This window comes from Portunus trituberculatus, chromosome 37 (assembly GCF_017591435.1).
Source record: "Portunus trituberculatus isolate SZX2019 chromosome 37, ASM1759143v1, whole genome shotgun sequence".
In the NCBI taxonomy this organism is placed as follows: Eukaryota; Metazoa; Arthropoda; class Malacostraca; order Decapoda; family Portunidae; genus Portunus; species Portunus trituberculatus.
In genome coordinates this window covers 7,362,119-7,384,942 of record NC_059291.1, presented here as the reverse complement: position 1 = coordinate 7,384,942, position 22,824 = coordinate 7,362,119, and the positions used below count along the sequence as shown (strand labels likewise).

General features: G+C 40.5%; 2 protein-coding genes across 6 annotated transcripts; both read left to right on the top strand.

Annotated features, from left to right (window-relative positions):
* Nucleotides 1–2,282: 2,282 nt before the first annotated feature.
* LOC123514419 lies at nt 2,283–3,682 on the top strand. Of its 2 annotated transcripts, none has more exons than XM_045272347.1 (3): nt 2,283–2,431; nt 2,850–3,006; nt 3,119–3,682. In XM_045272347.1, the coding sequence occupies exons 2-3, from the start codon at nt 2,851–2,853 to the stop codon at nt 3,395–3,397; spliced, it is 435 nt and encodes a 144-aa protein (XP_045128282.1). In that variant the 5' UTR covers nt 2,283–2,431; nt 2,850; the 3' UTR covers nt 3,398–3,682. The 2 variants fall into 2 exon arrangements, with proteins under 2 accessions (XP_045128282.1, XP_045128281.1); XM_045272346.1 differs by having other exon boundaries at nt 2,846–3,006.
* Nucleotides 3,683–4,511: 829 nt separating this feature from the next.
* On the top strand, nt 4,512–21,537 carry LOC123514414 (FHF complex subunit HOOK interacting protein 2A-like). Of its 4 annotated transcripts, none has more exons than XM_045272335.1 (16): nt 4,512–4,661; nt 6,243–6,424; nt 6,834–6,980; nt 7,632–7,850; nt 8,680–8,802; nt 9,003–9,245; nt 10,185–10,384; nt 10,682–10,790; nt 11,070–11,247; nt 11,388–11,512; nt 11,644–11,791; nt 12,335–12,407; nt 12,847–12,946; nt 13,228–13,395; nt 18,984–19,231; nt 19,434–21,537. In XM_045272335.1, the coding sequence occupies exons 2-16, from the start codon at nt 6,296–6,298 to the stop codon at nt 19,543–19,545; spliced, it is 2,322 nt and encodes a 773-aa protein (XP_045128270.1). In that variant the 5' UTR covers nt 4,512–4,661; nt 6,243–6,295; the 3' UTR covers nt 19,546–21,537. The 4 variants fall into 4 exon arrangements, with proteins under 4 accessions (XP_045128270.1, XP_045128273.1, XP_045128271.1 ...); XM_045272338.1 differs by having other exon boundaries at nt 4,585–4,605; XM_045272336.1 differs by lacking the exon at nt 4,512–4,661 and adding an exon at nt 4,731–4,866.
* Nucleotides 21,538–22,824: the final 1,287 nt, after the last annotated feature.

Sequence of the window (22,824 nt, the reverse complement as noted above, 5' to 3'; positions counted from 1 at the left end):
ACACGCAAAGATCTTTATTTTCATAGAAGTTTGTTGTCGTTGTTGAGGATCTTATTGGTGTAGCTATGGTGAGCATTGACGCGAACGAGACTACACAACAAATAGTATACAAAATGTGCTAAATAATCGTGCCATTTTAGTTAAACCTTGAAATTATAATGATTCTCTGACGTTGATATTGGTTCAGGTATGATGTATAAATTCTTTTACAGGAAATTAATGGAAGTGTTGAATAGACAAGTACAGAGAGAGAGAGAGAGAGAGAGAGAGAGAGAGAGAGAGAGAGAGAGAGAGAGAGAGAGTATGCCACACACACCAACCCAGTTTTTTCCTCATTAAGTACAAAAGTTTTACGAGAAGACAGGCAGTTAAACAAAAGTAGGTGTTCACTGGATTGACGGAGCGAGCAGTAAAGGAACATCACGGTGCGTTAAGAGGAGCCTTAGAGACGCTGGTGTGGTCAAGTCAGGCAAGGTCGTGATGACAAATTGAAAAGGTACTAGTGTGACAGCCTTGCTTACTCATTCTCGCCACCGCAAGCACATCGTTAATCAGCCTCCCCTCCCTCCCACTACCTCCACTATTAAGAAGATGAAAAACAAGAAGAAAAAAAGAAAATAAAGGCTTATGTAAGAGGGGAAGTATATTGCTCAACTTATTCGATCTTTTTTTTATTATATAACACCATCATTTTCATTCATCACCATCGCCGTATCGATCACCACCAACACCATCGTCATGTTTGGTAAGTTGGCACAGTTCATCACTTTTAATTCTCTTCTATGCGAATACCTTTGCATCACTCTATGACACACTTAATTAAGAACATAAGAACATAAGAATATACGATAATAATAAGGAAATCTGAAAGAGGTTAGTAGAGTGCACGAGAGAGTAATGCAGGGTAGCGTCTCGTATATCATGAATGAAAGACATCTTGACAGAGTGATACATTTTACATTTACATTAACACACAACACTCACTGATTGCAATGAGCTTTTTAACACCAGTAGTGGGATGCTTTTTTACCACGAGGTTTGGGTACGATTATACGATTATGTATACATTAGGATTCTAGGAAGGGTCTGTGGATGTCAGAGGATTAGTGGCCAGAGTCTTTTCTATTTTACTACCCACACAAGTTTCTGAAGTTGTATAAAATCTTCAGATAGCAAGCAGAATGAATATGAAAACACTTCATTGTACTGAACGGATTAAAACCTTCGTCACGACGCCATCACTATCACCGCATCCCACGTACCGCGCCAGTCAGCACCGATCATCCATCACTGTCCATCACCCTCCATCAATCTCCAGCACCATCGTCCACCTCATCCACCCCAGTGCCACACATCAGCACCCATCTGGCGTCACGTGACATCAAATTCCGACACGTATCATAGTAGAACTGTGGCGTAGAGATCTGAAGGTGTTCGTTGGGGATGCGATAGTTAGATATTGCAACCACCATTATATACTTCGTCTACTGTTGCTGCTAGTACTGCTGCTGCTGTAGTTAATACTGTTACTGCTACTGGTACTGCTGCTGTTACTACTACTGCTGCTGCTGCTGCTGTCACTACTATTACTGCTACTGGTGATGCTGCTGTTGCTACTATTACTGCTGTTGCTGTTGCTGCTGCTGTAACTACTATCACTGCTACTGGTACTGCTGGTTACTGCTATTACTGCTGCTGTTACTGCTACTGCTGCTACTATTATTACTACCATCATTTCTATTACTACTACTATTACTCCTACTGGTATTGTTGCTGTTACTATTATTACTGCTGCTACTGCTGGTGTTATACTACTGCTGCTACTATTATTGCTACCATTACTACTACTTTTACTGCTACTACTTCTGCTACTACTACTACTGCTACTATCACTACTACTACCACTACTACTACTACTGCTACTACTATTACTATTACTACTACTACTACTACTACTACTACTACTACTACTACTACTACTACTACTACTACTACTACTATTATCACTACTACTACTACGACTACTACTACTACTACTACTACTACTGCTGCAAATTTCCATGGCTGTATGAGTGTGCATCTTATAATACTTGAATAAAAAAGAAACATAGATAAAAAAAGAAGAGTTAACATTTCTGTGTCCCTGGCTGCTGAAGACGGTAATAATTAATAGAGGTTTCACTAACACTGCTGCGGCGACCCGTACATGTTGACATCACGGGAAAGTCGCCGTGGTGGTGGAGGGGCGTGTGTGTGGCGGTGTGGGGGGCGGAGGCAGTGGAAGAGGCGGGGCGGTGTAGGTGAGTCCCTGTCCCGCCCACCCCATCACCCTTCACTATAAAAACAAGTGACGTACTGTGATGGCATTACACTACAGCGGTGCATCTTTGAGTTGAGCGACACGTGAACACGCGCAGCCTTTCCTAAACATGTGAGTGAGAGCTCGTCTGTCCTCGGCTGGTGTCTGCATGTCCCCTTTTCTCCTCAGTACACTATACGGCAGATGTTGAGTCCTCGTTATCTAATACAGGAATATGATATAGTAAAATCATGTATTCTTTTTTTTACACTAGATGTAGTTATTGTCCAAAAGTGGGTAAAATTTGGTAGTTTTGAAAAAAAAAAAAAAAAACGAAGGCTAAAAATATCTTATCAATTAAGTGTTTTGCCTTACTGTTTATCAATGAAGTGAATATTACAAATTTGAAAACAATTACCAATTCAGAATAAACACGTAAAGAAAAAAAAAAAGCAAACATTTCAGTAGAAGCTAGATGACTACAAAACACAACTCCTGTAACGCAGAGAAACTATTGTGGGGTTATTGGCTTCTTTATTCCCTTAGCCAGAATGCAGAGTCTGGTGAGCTCAATGGTGGTGGTGGTGGCCGTGGCCAGCGTTGCGGTGCATGCCGGCCCTCAGTACAAACCCAAACCTGTCTACGGCGCCCCTGTGTGTCACCCATCCACTGTCATCGTCACCAACACTGAAACTCAAAAAGTGACGGTGAGTGATTACTGTTGCTATTGTTATCACCACCACTACTACTACTACTACTACTACTACTACTACTACTACTATCACTTGCCTGCCTCTAACATTTCCTTGGCGTCCACAGGAGACACTCACGGAAGAAGTCGTGGTCACTGAAACCAACACTGAGACAGAGACCGAGATCGCAACTGAAACTGTGGTGGAGACTGAGGTCGTGCCGGTGACAGAGACCATTCAAGTCACTGAGATCGAGACAGAGATCGTCCCCACCACCCTCACAGACACTGAGACCGTCTTTTCCACTGTGGTTGAGACCAAGACGGAGGAGGTTTCCGTGACAGAGACCGAGACGGAGGTGAAGAAGCAGTACCACACCGTGTGCCCGAAGCCCTCCTACGGGTAAGTTACAGCACGAGTGACGTACAGGGCCTCGAGAGCTGGAAGAGGAAGATTGATGGGTAGAAATGGCTTCAGAAGAGCGAAGACATGGAATGATGCTGCAATTTACACTCGAGTGAATGAAATAGTAATGATGACATTCCCTGCAACACAACACAACGCAACGCAATGCAACAACACAAGAGGACCTCAGCTGTCAGAGAGTCCCCTTTCTTGTCATAAATCTTCGTAAGCACTTTCCTGTGTATGAGCTGTATATTATTTGCACTAAAATGTCTATGTATTTTCACTTGTTGATTGTGTTGATTCCATACTCGCATCCTCAACTTTGCATGGCATGAGAGAGAGAGAGAGAGAGAGAGAGAGAGAGAGAGAGAGAGAGAGAGATCAGGATATGTCACGGAAAAATTGTATTTTGTTATCTGCGTCTGGTGAGTCGACATTCTTTTCTGACTTTCTTTCCCTTCCGTCTTTTTCTATGTCACGCCTCTGTAGCTTCACTTACAATTTCTGCCTCTCACTGCCCCTTGGATCTTCTCTCCTCGAGCAACAGGCAGTTTCTTGTCCTCAGTGTTAGAATCGCGAAAACTATGTAGCTAGATCGAAAGTCTTCGCATATTCTTGGTTACAGCAAAATCAAGGAAGAGCCACACATACTTCCTAAACTAAAACCAGAAAGTTAGATGGAGTCATATTGAGGTTGACTGAATAGAATTAAAGACACTAAAAACTAATAATATGTTTAATTGGCTAGAATAATAAGAAACTGTAACTAAATACATTATAATTACGCTCGCATGCTTCCTTAGCTAGAACTAGAAAGTTAGATACAGTCATAAGCTTCTTTGAATAAAATCAAGGACACTATGCAGCGGACTCTTATGTTTCCTTAGCTACCGTAGGTAGAATAAGGAAGTTGAGGGAGGTTGCAAGACATTTATCCCTTTCTTGTGGCTAACTCTCATGGACCTGCAAGGGAGACTGGCAACTAAGTAGGTCTTTTTAAAATTTTTAGTTGCCCTTGGCCAGCCATCCCCTCTTAATGACAAAAAAAAAAAAAAAAAATAGTGAAGTGTTTAAGGACGAGGTAGTTGAGCCGTGTGTTGTCAAAGTGCAAGCGGCCACGTGAGTCTGGTAGTCGAGCGGCGTCCACGTAGCAGACGAAAGAAGGCTGTATGTCTGTCTGTCTGTGTGTCGCTGCTGGCTGTCAAGGTGTCTGGAATTACCTGTTCGTTACGGGACTTTCTAACATTGCCTGCGTGCCCGGGGTGAGTGGCAGGGTGGCTGGAGGAATGGGCAGGGCGGGTGGCACTGGTAGGGTGTGTGTCGGGGTGTATGGTGCAGGGGAGGGAAGTAGTGAAGGGTGCGCGTGTTTGTTGTGACACTGTGCTGCTTAACTCTTTGGAATGCTAATGATGCTGACACCTGTGGTACTGCGACGATGTTAAGTTTTATTGGGCTGTTATAGTAAAGGTACTATTGATGGTTACTCACCTGGTTGGCTACTCTTAACCTGGCCAGTTTAACGTGGTGAGGGAGTTGTCAGTGAAATAGTATTGGGGTAACTCTTAAGTCGTCACACATTTGCTTGTATTCTTAAACACTTCTGTGCTTCACCTCCACTATTTCAAAAGGGTTTATTTCAATTTACACAAATTTACTAAAGGTGTGTCTATGGTTCTGGTGGCAGAGTGACAAGATTTCTGTATTATTAACTGGAGAAACACTCTTCAAAACCTTGCTGATAATTTCTGCGGTCTTGGAAAACAGTTGTCGTGAGAGAGCAAAGTGTTTCTGAATACGGGCCACTGTATGGCAGGCCAGTGGGAGTAATGTTAATGGTAGTGTGATGTGGTGAGTTATGTACTTGTATCATGCAGAGCCAGTGATGCAAATAAGGTGTGTTAATGTCTTGTTACTCCATTTGCTGTTTTTTTTTTTCTGTAGACTCATGGGTTAAATATGTGAGTGTGGTGCTAACTTAGCTTTACTGGATTTGGGTTGTCTTAAGGGTAATACTAAGGTTGTGGTGGTGTGGTGCCTAACCCTCGGCAAACTGTGATAATGTTGTACTTGTTTGGAGACTTTTCTTAACAAGGCAGAGTATCCTGTGCTGGATAGCAAAGGTTGTACAATGAGGTACTTTTCATATATGTTTGACTTCCGACCAATGCACTGTCTTACCAAAAAATGTTCATTGTACTTTTTATGTTGCTCTCGATGGCTAACTTGTCACACAACCATCTCATCACTTGGGTGAGTAAAAAAATCTATAACTTATATATTTGGAACTTTACTGATGCATCTGCTAATGCTGAACACTTTTGTATTCATTATAGAATAAAAGACTTTATTAATACACATTTTACTGCATTTACTATTTTTAATAATGATTTAGTTTTTTTTTAAATAAAGTCTTGCTATCATCATTTTTTTGTTTCCAACTTCATTTTTAGAATGTATCCTTGTCGTAAGCCAAGTACGCACTACACCAGAGTATAGCGTTATGGTAGAGCATGTTGCATGGTAACAATGGTCGGCTATGGGTAAGAAGATGCTGTTTGACTAGCCAAAGCAGTTGTGAATGGGAGTTGACCTCATGTCCTTCCAGCTACAAGTCCAATATCTCACTGGAGCCAGCCATCCCTGGAGGTGGCTAGGTGACTTTGCATGGCACTTGTGAAATATGTGAAGCCTAAGGAAAGCACCACAAGTTGCAGTTTTAATTATTAGAGGTCATGGCCTCTGTTTTTCCAGCTTTAGGTCAAATTTTTTGTGTAATTATTGATATAAGATCTATTTGTTGCCAGGATGTGTGCTGAAAATGTCTTGTTTTATGCCACTGACAGAACATGGCACTGGTGGGCGACTAGGAGAGGAGTGAAGTGGTGCCCCCCACTCCATGTCCTGCACAGAGATCTTTGGCTTTGTGCTGAATGAGGCACTGTGTCACGTCAGCCGCCGCCCTACCAAACACAATCCTGCCATGTTCTCCCATCTCTCAGATGCTCTGCAGGCAGCTGCTGATATGGTGTGTTGATGTAATCCTTCGTGTGTGTGTGTGTGTGTTCCTTTTATGTTGAAATACTGAAGTTCCACAAAAATTTGATGCTATATGTTAAGCAAGTGTCCTGGTTTGGATACTGTCCCACACTGTTTCTGCCACCCCATGTATATCTTCCTGAATTTTCCTCAGTGAGAGCTGAGTTTGGCCCAGCCTGGGGGCCAGATTTGTTTAGTTGTGACACTCTGTACACCTTAATATTGTTATGGTATACAGCAGCGTGCTACTTTGTTGTTTCCCCAGTAGCCTCTGACACTTTGAGTAGCACCATGGACAACACTACAGCAAACTAGTCTTGTACAATATGTGACATTTAATGGTGAATTATGAATTAGTTGTAGATAAACAATCAATTGTATTTGGTTTTCTTTGGTAGGTGGCGCCACCTTGTCCCCGAGTGGAGGATCTTCGTTACCACTGGACACAGCTCTCCATTGTGTGCCAGCGGTGCCAGCATGCAGAAGGCCAAAAACCAGCTGTTGAGGAAACTCATATCCCTCGACATCTACTCCAGATGCTCAAGGTACTGTTAACCCGCCTATCTTCACTTTTAGTCATGTTTGAGTGGTTGTATTTTCTGTCATGACTTATTATTTACAGAGGTATACATGGGAATGGCATCCAGATAAAGTGGTCTTCTTGTAATGTTTGAGACTGATGCAACAACTATATTGTAATTTTGAAAGGCAGTGTTTGTTATTCGTGTGTACGTAATGGCAAGCTATGATATGGTCTCTGGGTTTATTGTAGGATATTATGAGTACTACACTTTCATTGACATCAACACTCTTTTTCATTCCATTGTGGTATGCTGGTTGAAACAAAGCTATTCTGTTTATTTGACTATAGGTTACCTTCTGAGTAGCAGTGCCCTGATATATATATAAGTTTTCTTTTGCTGTCAGAGTTGATTCTACTATACATACTGAGGTTTGTGTTCCAGGAATCTGATTTATTTGAAATTAATCTCAAGGAATACATGACTAGGGAAACTCATGGTTTGTATGTGTATTGTGACAGCAGTGAAAATAAAGACGTGTTTGGAGAATTGTAATTGACTAGTTCAAATTCATGTTATTTTGAGAAATGATTGAATTATTGAAAGTTAAGCCTGTAAGTATTAAGAGACCACTATGTAGGGTTTATGATCATTACACATAGACTTTCCACATAGGCACTGGTGGCAGAGGAGCGGGAGCAGGGTGTGGTGGGTCCTCTAAGCCCCTGCATGGAGTATTTGGTTCAAGAGAAGGTGTTGGCAATGCTAGCTCTCCATGCCAAGGCTGACTGTCCGCTGGGAATACGACAGCATGCCTATGTCTTTCTGGTGGGAGTGCTTAACCACCTCCATCATTCTCATCTCCACCATGCTCCCATACACAAACCTCTCCAGGTGAGTTGTAAATTGTGCCCATAGAAAGGTCTATGTTCTTTGTCATATTGCATGCAGATACAGACACAGGGATGGTAATGATCAGGAAGTTCATTGTCTCATTAACCCCCTTCAGTATCATGATGCATTTCCATATTCATTCTACTTACTATTAGGTGATTTTATACAACTTCATAAACTCATGTGGGGTGATAAGAATAGTGAAGACTGTGGCCACTAATCTTCTGACCTGTATTGACTGCATTGACCATTCTTAATGTAAATATAATGGTCTAATCATACACAAATCTCAAGGTAAAAATGTGTCCCTACATTGAAGGGACAGGTGCAGGATGAAGTGGGAGCGTGCCAGGAGTGGGGTAGTGATTAGTGGAGAGGTTGCAGGACAGAGTGGGAGGAGGGCAGTGATTGTTGGAGAGGATGCGGGTGTGGGTGTGGGCATGGAGTGCATGAATGTGACAGGAAGGGTCTGGGTGCCCAGGATACCGGGTATGGGGGTCTTCTGAAGTGTGTGATGGTAGTGGTGATGTAGTATGCTGTAGTGTGGTATGGTATGTAATGATAGTGGTGGTGTGGTGTGGAGATGGTGGTGGTGGTGTAGTGTAGTGGTAGTGATGATGGTGTAATGGTGGTGGTGGTGGTGGTGATGGTGGTGCAGTATAGCAGTGGTGGTGATGGTGTGGTGTGTGATGGTAGTGGTGGTGTGGTATGGCAGTGGCAGTGGTGGTCTGGTGTGGTGTTGTGTGGTATGCTACGATGGTAACAAATTAATCATACACTTGTATTTTCTTGTTGTGGAGGTTTAACAGTTTTTCATGAATGTTTGCAGGCAATGGTTCAGGCCAGTTGCGAGATGAGAGCCTCACCATATGAAGCAGAAGAGATGGAATTTTTGTCTACATTATGTGAAAAGATTCGCCAAGACAGCAGCATTATCTTGCTTTACATACAGGTAGATTAAAGAACAGTTATCTTCCATCTGTGTACTTCCCTTGTCTGAATTAAAATTTATGGAAACCTTCAGTCAAAGGTTGATGAGAAAATGTAGTTATATTATTATATATTTTTTATCCATGTTTTTCCATTATTATTCATGCTGTTGTTTTAATTGTTGAAAATAGTTAACAAATATACCATTTCATTTTGGTAAAGCCATGTGCCATGACTGGTGGACAGATGGGCAGCTTCCCCTCAGAAGACAGTCTTCCTCCAACCCCAACCCACGAAGCAATCACAACCACATCAACCTCTACCCCCACCACCACCACCACCGCTACCACTACCACTACCACTACCACCAATGACATCAGTGTCTCCTCTTCAGAGGCAGGAGAACAGAAACCACAACCTAAATTTCCACTCATTGATGCTCTTCTCAACCTGTGCCACAGTGCAGTAAGTCACACAAATTATTTACAGAGGACAGCTGAGGAGGAGGATCATGCACTCATTAGTATGAATTTTGTTTCCTTCCCTTAAAAGTAAATGAGTTGTAGAAGGTTTAAGTGTTTGTTCTAAGAATCAGACTTAGATGTGATAACATGATCTATTGGGAAATCCAGTGTATGAATCAAAACGTAATTAAAATGATTTTCTTCTCCTTTATGATTTGGGTATTGACTTACAGGATGCATATAAAAGCTGTCCTTTTAGTTATCTTTATGTTATATATTTTTAAATGTCAAGATTTGTTATTGCTTGTATTGATATGACCTGATCTTCCTTTGGAAGTTTTGGTACTTTCAAGTCATTTAGCCTTTGTAGTATTGTCCAAAACTCTTTTGAAACAGGTGCATGACAGTGTTCTGTGGTGTTGCACATGTCACTGAGACATTGCTCTTCAATGAGGGCATAGCTAATGTTCACAGTTGGCAGTAAATATTGCTTGGAGGTCTGGTGTCACACTTTACCCTCTCAGCTAATCAGAGAATGGGAAGTCTGCTGTTTCCCTCATACACCAGCAGGAAACATGCATGCCTTGTTCTTATTATTTCATTAAATAGGTACTTCGAAAGCCCTCTGACCTATGGCAACCCCATACCAATGTTCTACAAATGAATTGATACATCAAGAAATTTCTTGTTATGATTGTGTGTTTATCTAGAAGCTTGATCTTGGCTAATCCATCTTTTTGAGACATCAACCTGCTGTACAGCTATCCTATTGTCAGGTTGTCAGCTGCTGTCCTGTGGAATCCTATCATGACTCCTTAGGAATAGACATCAGAGAAAGACAATAGGTGTAGATGTATGTTTAAGCTAATAATGGAGTCATTGGGTTATACAAGACCAAGTGAGGTGAACTGCAATAACAGAGGGTGAATGCTGTCTATAGGACAGCAAAATTTCAGGGACAGCTCATGAATGTCTAGTGAGCCTAGCCAGTGTTCGAGAAGCTTGGAGCAGCACTACCATTGCACGGCACACACTCCTCCCCCATTACCTTGCTACCAGGCTGGTTACTTCATCTGATGCCATCCCTGCAATTACAGAACCTGCTCTCATAGAAGATGTGTCTTTGTCTAACTCCACCAGGTAGGATGTCTTATTTTATTGTTCAGGTATTTTATTTTTCAGCTCTGATTTTATAACTGAATTATACAATGCATGCAATCAAATACAATACACCCCATTCATAATAAATCAGACATACCACAGAGAGTTTGCTTCCTATATCATGAAAACTTTGGATGAGTGGTAACTTTGTGAGTCTATGGGTGCTTTTTTTTTTTCCAGGTGACTTGTGTACTAACTTCATGCTGCTATCTATATTTTACCCTCTTGAACTGAACCACTTGCAGTGGATTAAATGCAATGTTGATTACATTACAGGAGTGAACATCAAGAAAACAGTGACAATGAAGAAGAGGAAGAAGTTGGTGAGTTCCCAGGAAAGAAAGAAATAGTCACATTCCTGCACTGGCTTACCTTCTGTGACAAGGTAAGGTTCTTCCATTCCTCTACACACCAGGCTGTTCCCATGTACTCCAACACATTCCACCATGTCTGCTGGAGAGAATATTTTCTAATGCATTATATAAATATTTGAAGATAAGGCATGGAGTAATGTCTACATCTGAATTCTGAAGTCCACATCAGTGAGTTTTAGCCATGGAATAAAGTATATTAATGATAAGGAAAGTAATGTATTTTCCCATCATTATGCATGTGCAGGAAAGATAAAATTATATGTGGGGAAAAGAAAAAAAACTTCCCGCAGATGATGAGTGTGAGTGATGGATCTCTTGGGTCCAGCATCTGCATTACTGTGAGGGAGGCCTTCCTGGATGGACCATTGAGGAGTGGTCTTTCCAGCCCGGATGAAGATGCTCGCTCTCTGCACCTGGCCCTCGCTGCCAAGATTGTTATATCTGTGTCAGCACCAATGCTGGTTAATGGTGGGTTGTGGCATACATCCTTTCACACTGTCTAGTTCATGGTCATTTGCTCAATGTATGATATGTTGAATATTTTTTAGAAAGTCTGATTATATACCTAAGTGGTTGGTTGTTTACCTTGATTCTTTTCAAACTTCCAGCAATCATTGGGTGGCTGACAGAAGATGATCTGGAGGGGACTGAGGGAAGTATAAGGAACCTTTTGTTGCAGCAGTGCCGGCAGCCTCCACATCACCTCCAGATACAGGCACTAAGACTGCTTCAGGTTAGTGCTCCTTTGCCCTTCAGTAAGTTGAGTATTTCCTTATGTTTGGTTCATGTAAGGGTAGAAAGGCTGGTTCATCAAGTAGGAAGCTGTGTGTGCATTAACAGCATTAAACATTTCTTCCATGAAAGGTAATGCTTGAGAAGCCTGGCAGTCTGGCTGTCCAGGCTTTGGTTCTGAACTACATGTGTGGCCGACACTACCATGACTCCTCTGCTGCTGAACACCAGCAGAGTTCTTGGTCAGATGAGGAAGATGAGCGATACAAGCACAGAGAAGGTGAGCCGCTGACTGTACAGTGTTTCCACAGAGACTGTCTCTGTTGTGATATGCTTCTCTTTTTTATAGGTAGAAGGACAATGTTTCAAGCCTAATTTGTATTCTTAAGGACTTCATATTTAAATTTAAGATGTATGTAATTTACTTATGTAGCTACACTGTTTATTTTTAAGACTTGCATGTCAGTGCAGTCATACTATGTTTGTGTCTTTACCTCTTCCTTTGGTTCTTGCATCTATACCATTTTGTCTTTAATTGTGGTGCTTATATGATGTAGAATGTTCTTTGGACACATGCATCACTTGGTAGTTAATGAGAGTTTATTCTAAAGTTTTAAGGCTGTCAAATTTGAAAAGTTATTTGTTTTTACCTAATCAACTTGAATAATGTCTGATTGCATTATTTACTCTTTTGTGGAATTTCTTTTCGGCAATATGTGACTTATTAGGTAATTATTACTGAAGCATCCATAAATTAATTAAAGCATTTCTAGGATTTGTTTATGATTTTATTAACTTGAATTCACTTTATTTGTTTGTGCAGGTGAAAGATCTCCTGATTCTTTGCCCATCAGCAGAACTCTTGCTCCAGCTAACATCAGTAAGATTGTGAAGAGGTCAGTGTTTTCTTGGACTTGTGAATTACAGTTTGACTCGCTGTTTCTTTGATACTGTTTCTTGGGGGATTGATGAATTGATCTCTTGGCTCCTAGAAACTGGTATATAGGTAAATATGTGGGTAGTATTGGCAGAAGAGTTAATTTTGGAAGAACCATGAGAGAGGTTAGACAGATTGTAGTTATCCATATGTGTGGTAAAACTTATCGCCACTAGAAAATGATTTGTTTATGTTAACATTGAGTAGTGTTGATGTGTTTATTAACCAAAGGTCTTTTCATTAGTGTTATACTATAATGAAATGTCTAAGTATTGGTTTCTGTAAAGGATACAATGTTCTTTTATTTTCAGGCCAATACGCAATGTTTGTTATTGATGAGCAGAACAAGCACTTCACAGTATGAATTTTTGTTCTAAAGAGTATGTTTTCTGATGTAGATTCTTGACGCTAGTGCCTGAGGAACTGAGATCCACTACCAAGGATGACTTTGAGAGCTACATAGCTGATGCACAAAGGCAGTACAGAGATATCTGCAGGGTGGGTGTCCACAAATCTAACATAGTATTTGTTTATCTTTATCTTTAGTTTTCTTTTCTTATTTTCTATAGTGATTGATTAATGCTATAAATTGCAGAGCTACTGAAATATTTGATGTTTTTGTGTTTCATTTAGTTAATGAATTAGAGGTTTAATATTTGAATTAGTTCCCTTCATATGGTGTGCTGCCTTGTTGGTGATGCAGCCACAAGAGGGAAATGAGATGCATACTTTGGTTCATATTGTCAGTACAGTACAGGGCATTGATGTCTCCACCTCAGTCATGTGCATCATTTGGATGGCCAAGGGAGGCAGTCACCCCAGAGTGTCCTTCTGACTCCTCCTCCACGGCATCTCGTGAGTCGCGGCCCGAAGCAGAGACCAACACCTTCTATGAAGGGCCCTTCCTTAATATGCTTATGGACTTCCTCGATCATCTGCCAGAACAGGTATAAATATCTGTATGTGTGTGTGTGTGTGTGTGTGTGTGTGTGTGTGTGTGTATTTACCTAATTGTATTTACCTAATTGTAACATACGGGAAAAGAGCTATGCTCGTGTTGTCCCGTCTCCATATCTATTAATGTCCAGCTTTTTCTTAAAATCATGAATATTCCTTGCGTTGACCACTTCCACGTCTAAACTATTCCATGCTTCCACCCTTCTATGAGGAAGCTATATTTTTCACATCTCTCCTATAAGTGGCCATTTTAGTTTTTCCCATGCCCTCTCGACATTCTTTCATTCCACATACACAGATCTTCCCTATCCATTTTTCCATGCCAATCATCACTCTGTATATTGCTATCAGGTCTCCCCTTTCTCTTCTGTTTTCCAGGGTCGGAAGTTGCATTCTTTTCAGTCTGTCTTCATAAGTCAAATCTCTTAAGTCAGGCACCATTTTCGTTGCAGCCCTCTGTACTTTCTCTAGTTTCCTTATGTGTTTCTTTAAGTTCGGAGCCCACTGTATTGTTGCATATTCAAGCCTCGGTCTTATCATTGCAGTAATTATTTTCTTCATCATTTCTTCATCTAAATATCTGAACGCCACTCTTATGTTCCTCAATAAGTTCAATACTTCTCCAATTATTTTGTTTATATGTCTCTCTGGCGATAGGTCATTGGTAATTGTCACCCCAAGGTCTTTTTCTTCATGACTGGTTTTATGTCTTCATTTCCTATCTTGTACATACTCCTGATTCTTCTTTCACTCTTGCCAAACTCTATTTTCTTGCATTTTGTCGTGTTGAACTCCATTTGCCATGTACAGCTCCATTTCCATATTCTGTCCAAGTCTTCCTGGAGTAGTTCGCAATCTTTGTCACATCTCACTTTTCTTAACAATTTTGCATCGTCTGCAAATAGGCTCACATAACTGGACACCCCATCCACCATGTCATTTATGTAGACCGAAACATTACTGGTGCCAACACTGATCCCTGTGGAACTCCACTCTCCACCAATCCCCATTCTGATGGTCTGTCCTTAATTATTGTTCTCATTTCTCTTCCTACCAAAAGTCTTCCATCCATTTTAGTAAACTGCCATGCACTCCTCCTACCATTTCAAGTTTCCAGATCAGTCTCCGGTGTGGTACCTTATCAAAGGCCTTTTTTAAATCCAGATATATTCCATCAGCCCAACCATCTCTTTCCTGTATTACATCTATCACCCTCGAATAGTAACATATCAGGTTTGTCGTGCATGAACGCCCTTTTCTAAAACCAAATTGACACTCACAAAGTATGTCATTTTTCTCCAAGAAGTCTGTCCATCTATTCTTCACCACCCTCTCACACATCTTAGCTACCACACTTGTAAGTGACACTGGTCTATAGTTCAATGGGTCTCTCTTGTTACCTGATTTATAGATTGGGACAATGTTAGCTCTTTTCCAGTCTTGGGGCACTACACCTTCCCTTAATGAGGCATCAATTACTTCACAAACTTTTTCTGCCAATTGCTCCCTGCATTCTCTTAAAATCCATCCTGATACCCCATCAGGTCCCACAGCTTTTCTCACTTCTAAACTCCCCATCATGTTCTTGATCTCCTCCACAGTTACTTGAAACTCCTTCATAATCCCTTTCTGTTCCATTACCAGTGGTTTGTCAAAAGCAGTCTCCTTTGTGAATACCTTCCGAAAGCATCCATTCATAGCCTCTGCCATTTCCTGGGATCTTCACTGCATACTCCATTTACTTCTAAACTTTCAATACTTTCTCTATTTTTGATGTTGTTGTTCACATGTCTGTAAAAAGCCTTGGTTGGTCTTTACATTTATCAATTATATCCTTTTCTTGTTTCTTTCTTTCTTCTCTTCTAATCAACACATATTCATTTCTTGCTCTTTTGTAACTTTCCCACTGCTTAATCCGTCTTTTCCTTCTCCACCTCTTCCATGCATCCTCTTTTCTTGTTCTAGCCTTTTCACATCTATCGTTAAACCAGTCCTGCTTTCCAACTTCTCTATGTTGTCTTATTGGTACAAATTTTTCTCACCTTCTTTGTATATTTTTATAAATTCCTTCCACTTTTCATTTGCTCCTTAGCACTCTTGAATTTCATCCAATTTGTCTCTTGAAAGAATTTCTTTAGGTTTCCAAAATCTGTCTTGGCATAATTCCATCTTCCCACTTTATATTCTTCATTTCTTCTAGATTTCTCTTCGTCTATCACCTTGAACTCCAAAACTGCATGATCACTCTTTGCTAAAGGGCACTCCACCCTCATCTCCTCAATGACCATTGGCTCTGTACTAAAGACCAAGTCCAGTCTTGACGATGCTCCCTCTCCTCCAAACCTAGTATCTTCTTTGACCCACTGAGTTAACACATTTTCCATTGCCAGTGTCAATAGTGTATTTCCCCATGTTGTCTCTGATCCTTCCATTGACCAGTCCTCCCAACACACCTCTTTACAATTAAAATCTCCCATCATTATAGTTCGTTCACAGCCACCCAACATTTCTTCCAGACATGTTCCTGTATCACTTATCATTTCTTCATATTCCTGTACTGACCATGCATTTGTCTTAGGTGGTACGTACACCACTATGTAGTGCCTCTTTTTCCTTCATTAGTTTCTGCTCTGATCTTTAGCACTTCTGCCTTTCCCATACCTTCTTTCACTTGATCCACCTTTATATCTTTTTTAACCAGCAACATCACTCCTCCTCCCATCTTACCTACTCTATTTCTTTTCCAAACATTATATTTCCCTTCTCCAACCATCATCAGGTCTTCTCCCTCTCTCAGTTTTGTTTCAGTAAGACCCACAATATCTGGGTTCTTGTCCCTCAAGTAATCGTTGAGTTCTAAAATCCCGATATCACTCCATTTATGTTGGAATACATTACATTCCGCTCATATGTAAGTTTCTTTAGTCCTTTCTTGCTGTACTTTTCTGGGTTATGAACCACTTCCTCAGTCTCATATCCAAGATTCTCCAGAAAAACTCTTTCTTCTCCTCTTCTGTCCTCTCTTCATTTTTTTCAAAGCCTCCTTTCTCAACTCATTTAACATTTCTCTTTCCTTTTCACCGAGATCTCTTCTCAACCAAATCTTCCTTGTTGTTTCCTGCTGGGCTAGCCTCCATGACTTCTCCACCAATTCATCTACATCCTTTTGTGACTTAAGTTTGATTCTTATTGGCCTCATACCTTCTCTTGTGAACTTTCCAATTCTATGGAAGTCCTCTATTTCTTGTACTAGGTCTTTTCCTCCTCCTGCACCACATTAATGATATTATTTATCACCTTTTTATGTTTTCTCTCTCTCCATTTTACTCGGTGTCTTATCCTCCTCCACACCAAATATCACCACACATCTCTTTTTGTCTACAGTTTCCCTCACCAATGTCTCATTTGACTTAATAACCTTCACCACTTTCTCAGCAATCTTCTCTTCTATGATCTGTTGATCTATAATTTCAGCAAGGCCCAAAGTTTTCTCCCAGACTCTTTGATTTCCTTTTCCAGACTTGCAACTTTGTAATTTACCTCCTTTCTTTCCACTTCCTGACTTTTTTTCCATTCAGCCTGCTTCTCCATCACTTTTCCTAGAGATTCTCCACATTTTTCGCAATTCACTTTAATTAGCTTAACTTCCTCTTTCAGTGCTTCATTTTCCTTCTTCATATCGGCACAGTCTTTCTTTACATTGTCATAACTCGTTTCCAGGCCCCCATACTTTTCAAACAGTTTTTCAATTTTACCTTCCAACTCCAGAATTTTCTTCACATAAGCGCTCTTCTCCATTATTCCTTGAAATCCTGTGAAGTCTGATTCATCTTTCGAGTTCACGGCCGCCATGTTGCTCAGATGTAAACAAACCAGCTGATGGCTCAAACGCAGGCTACAGTTTATATTTACCTTCCTGGACATTATTTTGCTAATCAACAGTTAACATGACTATATGGAGACGGGACAAACATTACCAGCTCCTTTCCCACCTTGGTTACTCTTAGGCAATGGTAACTGTAGAATTAGAGATGATTGCTCTGGAGCTCAGCGACCACCTCCGCCATCGACGATGTCCCGTGTGTGTGTGTGTGTGTGTGTGTGTGTGTGTGTGTGTGTGTGTGTGTGTGTGTGTGTGTGTGTTTCACTGTTTGATCTGCTGCAGTCTCTGACGAGACAGCCAGACGTTACCCTACGGAACGAGCTCAGAGCTCATTATTTCCGATCTTCGGATAGGCCTGAGACCAGGCACACACCACACACCGGGACAACAAGGTCACAACTCCTCGATTTACATCCCGTATCTACTCACTGCTAGGTGAACAGGGGCTACATGTGAAAGGAGACACACCCAAATATCTCCACCTGGCCGGGGAATCGAACCCTGGTCCTCTGGCTTGTGAAGCCAGCGGTCTAACCACTGAGCTACATCGTGCGTGTGTGTGTGTGTGTGTGTGTGTGTGTGTGTGTGTGTGTGTGTGTGTGTGTGTGTGTGTGTGTGTGTGTGTGTGTGTGTGTGTGAGATTCACCACGGTCATCTGCTGGTCACCCAGCCAGTCTTCCCCATTACGGAGCGAGCTCAGAGCTCATAGACCGATCTTTGGGTAGGACTGAGACCACAACACACTCCACACACCGGGAAAGCGAGGCCACAACCCCTCGAGTTACATCCTGTACCTATTTACTGCTAGGTCAACTGGGGCCACACATTAAGAGGCTTGCCCATTTGCCTCGCTGCCTACGGGACTCGAACCCGGACCCTCTCGATTGTGAGTCGAGCGTGTTAACCACTACACAACGCGGTGTGTATTTACCTAGTTGTATTTACCTAGTTGTAATTTTACAGGGCCTGGGTATCATACTTGTGTGGCCCCGTCTCCATATCTACACACATCCAATTTTCCTTTAAAACTATGCACACTCCTCGCTTACACCACCTCCTCACTCAAACTATTCCACACCTCCACACATCTTTGTGGGAAACTATATTTCTTCACATCCTTCAAGCATATTCCATTGGCTATCTATTTACTATGCGATCTTGTAGTTCTATTTAAATTTTCCTCTCTCAACATCATTTGCTCATTATTCACTTCATCCAGACCATTCAACAGTTTATAAACCTGTATTAAATCTCCTCTTTCTCTTCTTTGTTCCAAGGTAAGCAAATTCATTTCTTTTAATCTCTCATAGGTCATTTCTGCCAATTCCGGAACCATTTTTGTTGCCATTCTCTGCAATCTCTCCAACAACTTGTGTGTGTGTGTGCATACATGTGTGGATCAGTGGGATTTCTTGTGTAATATTTTTCAAATCACACAGTGCTTAATTCCCTTTAGTTTTTATATTGGTATGGAAGTGGTACTACTTAATGAGGTGTTTCCTAGTACGTACTGCTGTAAAATTCTCCAAGGGGGGAAGTTGGAGGTGTAGAGGTGCACCAAGGTGAAGGTGGCAGCATATGCTTTAGTGCCTGATCTTGGTCCTGAAGTGTTTTATTAGAACCAGTTTATGTGAAGAAAACATGATAGCTGTCTTGTGTGATAAGGCTGATGCTGAGCCATTTTTTCTCATCTAGGACTATGACATCAACTTACAAATAACATCACTGGTGGCCACTCTGGCACTGTTGCCACACCCACACCTTCACGAGTACCTGCTCAACCCAACTCTCACTTTGAACGGTGGAGTGCGCACACCCTACACTGTGCTGGGTCAGGTGGTGGGCCGCATCCACCAGCCAATTTTAGAACGAGAGGACTATGTGGACCATTTGCGGGTCACCAGGTACCAACTCCTCGGCACCATGGAGGACTTTGATTTTGAGTGAGTAGTGGCACTGATGTTTTTTTGAGAGAAGAGAGCAAAAGATGTGTATGTGATGTAAATACTTTATATCTTTACTATGCACTTCTCTATTGACTTCATGTTTGTTGTTGTGTATCTGTCTGTTATTCATTGACAGTGAAAGATCTACTCACTGCAGATGGCATAAGTCACTAATGCATTGCTTTGTTCGTCTTTCCAGGAGAGATGTGGATGACCGCAAATTTGAGGCATTAATTGTTATTGAGGAGTTTGCCAAAGAGCTTGCGTCCATTGCATATGCCAAGTACAGTATAGAGAGTGGTATGTGGTGAGCCTGTCCAATTGAAAGGTTACATGATTTTTTTAAGTGATGGTCTATCTTGCCATTTCCCCAAATGTTATTTATTTGAATTTTCTCCAAATAATTTATATTTTTATAATGTTGGATAAGGTTTCCTCTCTTTAGTTTAATTGGATTTATTTGCTTCCAGAATTGACTACCTTCTTTTCTTTGTGCAATAACATTCTGTGTTTTATCCTGATGGTATTTTATAATGTTGTAAGTGTCCCCTGCAAAACTCAGCAGATCCTAAGCACAATTGTTGTTGAGAAATTATGCAGCTCAGAGTATGAAAACAGTCCAAAGGTTCCAGAGTTAATGAGGAGATAACAAGCTGAAGTAAGAACAAAGAGGCCATGAATGTAGTAAATACATTGAAAGGCAAGAAGTCATGATATTCTCTCTCTCTCTCTCTCTCTCTCTCTCTCTCTCTCTCTCTCTCTCTCTCTCTCTCTCTCTCTCTCTCTCTCTCTCTCTCTCTCTCTCTCTCTCTCTCGTTTTATTCACTGTGTTTTCAAGTGGCTGTAGTGAGTGAAGGAAGGCAAAGCACAGAGTAATATCTTCATTATAGATGATGAGACAATGTGTGCTGCAATTCCCACCTGACCACAGGTCACATCTGAAGTGTGCTGCTTTATGGTTAATCAGTCACATGCTTGCATCACTGAGAAAAAAGTGTATTGAATTTTTTATCACATTACTCTGACATTTCTTTTTTATAGTAATACCTCAACATGTAAGTCTTATACACTGCATGCCATATTTTGCCCTGTCTCTTTATTTCATACAAGATGGTTAATTAAGAGTGTATGTGAGGTTTGCTTCCTATTATATTACACCTTCCATTGATTCTACAGAGAACATCTCTCAAACAAAAATTTTTGACTTCAGTCTTAGTTTTGAAGTACTTATTTATTTATATTTTTCACAGAGATCTGATCATATTATTGACAACTAAAATTTTTGATTGAACTATCTCATATATCTTGCTATACATATTATATATGTAAAAAAAAGTGATTTGGCTGCACATATCTATATTTTGCTAGGAAATAGAAGCTGGTGGTATGTGTCATATCTGAATCTCTTGTTGGACTTGTTTCTCAAGATTTCATTAGTTTCTTTACAGTTTACCTTTTGCTTTGACTCTGGATATTGTGAGACATTTAATGCCTTGAAAATGTGAATTGCTTCATGGAACCATTGCCCCTCATAGGAAACAAATACTGTATTACTTACTATACCTTGAGGTTCTTGAGTGGCTCCTCAGAGGTGGCTGAAATTGCTTGGCATCCTGGCAGCATTGCCAGGCTGGTGGCTAGTGAATGAATGCCTGACTTGCAGAACTTGAGGTGTGGCAGAGTGCTGCTTGATGCACTAAGCTATCTGCCCCTAACTGTATTAATGTATGAAAACTATGATTTTTATATATTCAAGAACATTATCTATATCCCTTAGATTCAGTATGCATATGACTTTTATGAATTATATTAAATGGAAATAGTATCTTAAAACCTGTAGGTACCAACCTTTACAGTGGTAGTTGCAAACTTTGGCAGTGGTTGACTAAGGACTCAAGAGTAACAATGATCTATTCCCAAGCATGTAATAATTCTTGTCACCATCATTTAGCTCAACATTTTATGCTACATTGTTCGTTTTTGGTTTTCACTTTAAGATGTTTGATACAGCTGCTTCCTTGCACCTTGAGTTGGCGTGTAACTATATAAAATAATTTCTGTGTCACTCACCTTAGAAGATGATAATTTACAATTGTTTTGATTTTTCCAGGATGTTTTGTGAAATTATGTAATTTTCACTACCATTGACTTTGAATTTACAACAAATGCACTGCACAACCATTAAGTTGTTTGTCATAGAAGGAAAAAAGTTTATCAAGGCTGTCAATGAGCAATAGTGGAAAATACTGCAGCATCTGTGATATGGTAATGAGCTACATAAATTACTGGTGTATATTCAAGAATTTAGATTTTCACTGAATCCCCAAAGCTCAAATGGTTGTGAATGGTTGAGGAGGCTGTGAGGCCATGGTGAAGCATCCCACACACAGAAGTGGTGGACAAAGTCATGCATTCAAGTCTTGCTAGTGACAGTGATTATTAAAAGAATGAAAATCCTGCAAGTGTTGCTTCAGTTGTGATTTTAGTCAAGTGGAGAAGGTGAAATGATGTAGTGAAAGGTGCTGGTGAAAGAAGACAGATTGAATGAGCCAGGAGGGATTGGGTGGAGAGGGAGATGCGGAAATTGTTGTGTTGGGGCCATACTAATGGGAATGCTTGCAGAGAGACTAATATATAGGAACATTGATTGATGCAGCACACTTTTCTTTTGATAATCTCCAGGCTGATTAAATCTTTCTTTCATAAGAAGCTTGCGCTCATGGTTTGTGACAAGTTGAGGATGGTGGATAGCTAGGATGCAGTGGAGGGCTTCAGACCAGCTGAAATGTAAAATTTTACATTGAGCCTCTTAGGTAAATATGATTTCATGAAGCTTCAAAAGTTTTATATATTTATTTGAGACATTAAGGATCCCAAGTATTTTTATTCTTTTAAAGAATACATACTTGTATCATGTATTAATGATGATGTGATTGATAAATAGACAGCAAATATTTCACTTGTTTACATAACAAGAAACTGGAAGTTTTAACACTTGACTTTCACTCATAAATCAAGTAACCTCACAAGCCAAACCACAACTGTCACTAGGAGGTGACTGTTGTGTAGCGGGTTGCACGTCCACCTGGCAAATGGAAGGTTCTGGGTTTAATCCCCGGGTAATGCCTACCTTTCCTGGTGAACTCCTTACTGCTAACAGTAGTTTTTGTATGTTGTAAGATTAATCAAAATAACTATAAAATGTATACATACCTTGTATGTATCTTAAAACTGTGCCATGTATAATAAGAAATAAGTTATGTTTTAATATTTATCTCTTCAAATTAAATATTGTTTACTATTGATATAAATAGCATAATTCAGTATTAATTTCCATATGATACAAGGTGTGTTCAGTGTCTGACTCCATTTTCCTTAGAGACCAATGTTTGGCAGAGAGGTGATAGAAACACAAAAGTCATGTACACGAGTGATTTATGATTTATGCAGATTTGCACCATGAACCAGTTGCTGCCAAGCAATCAGTGTGTGTGTTTGTGAATTATCATGGTAGTTTTTAGGTTTACTACACCAAATTTTCAATTATGCTTGGTGATACTCAAGCTGCAACAATGTTAGGTCTGGCAAGC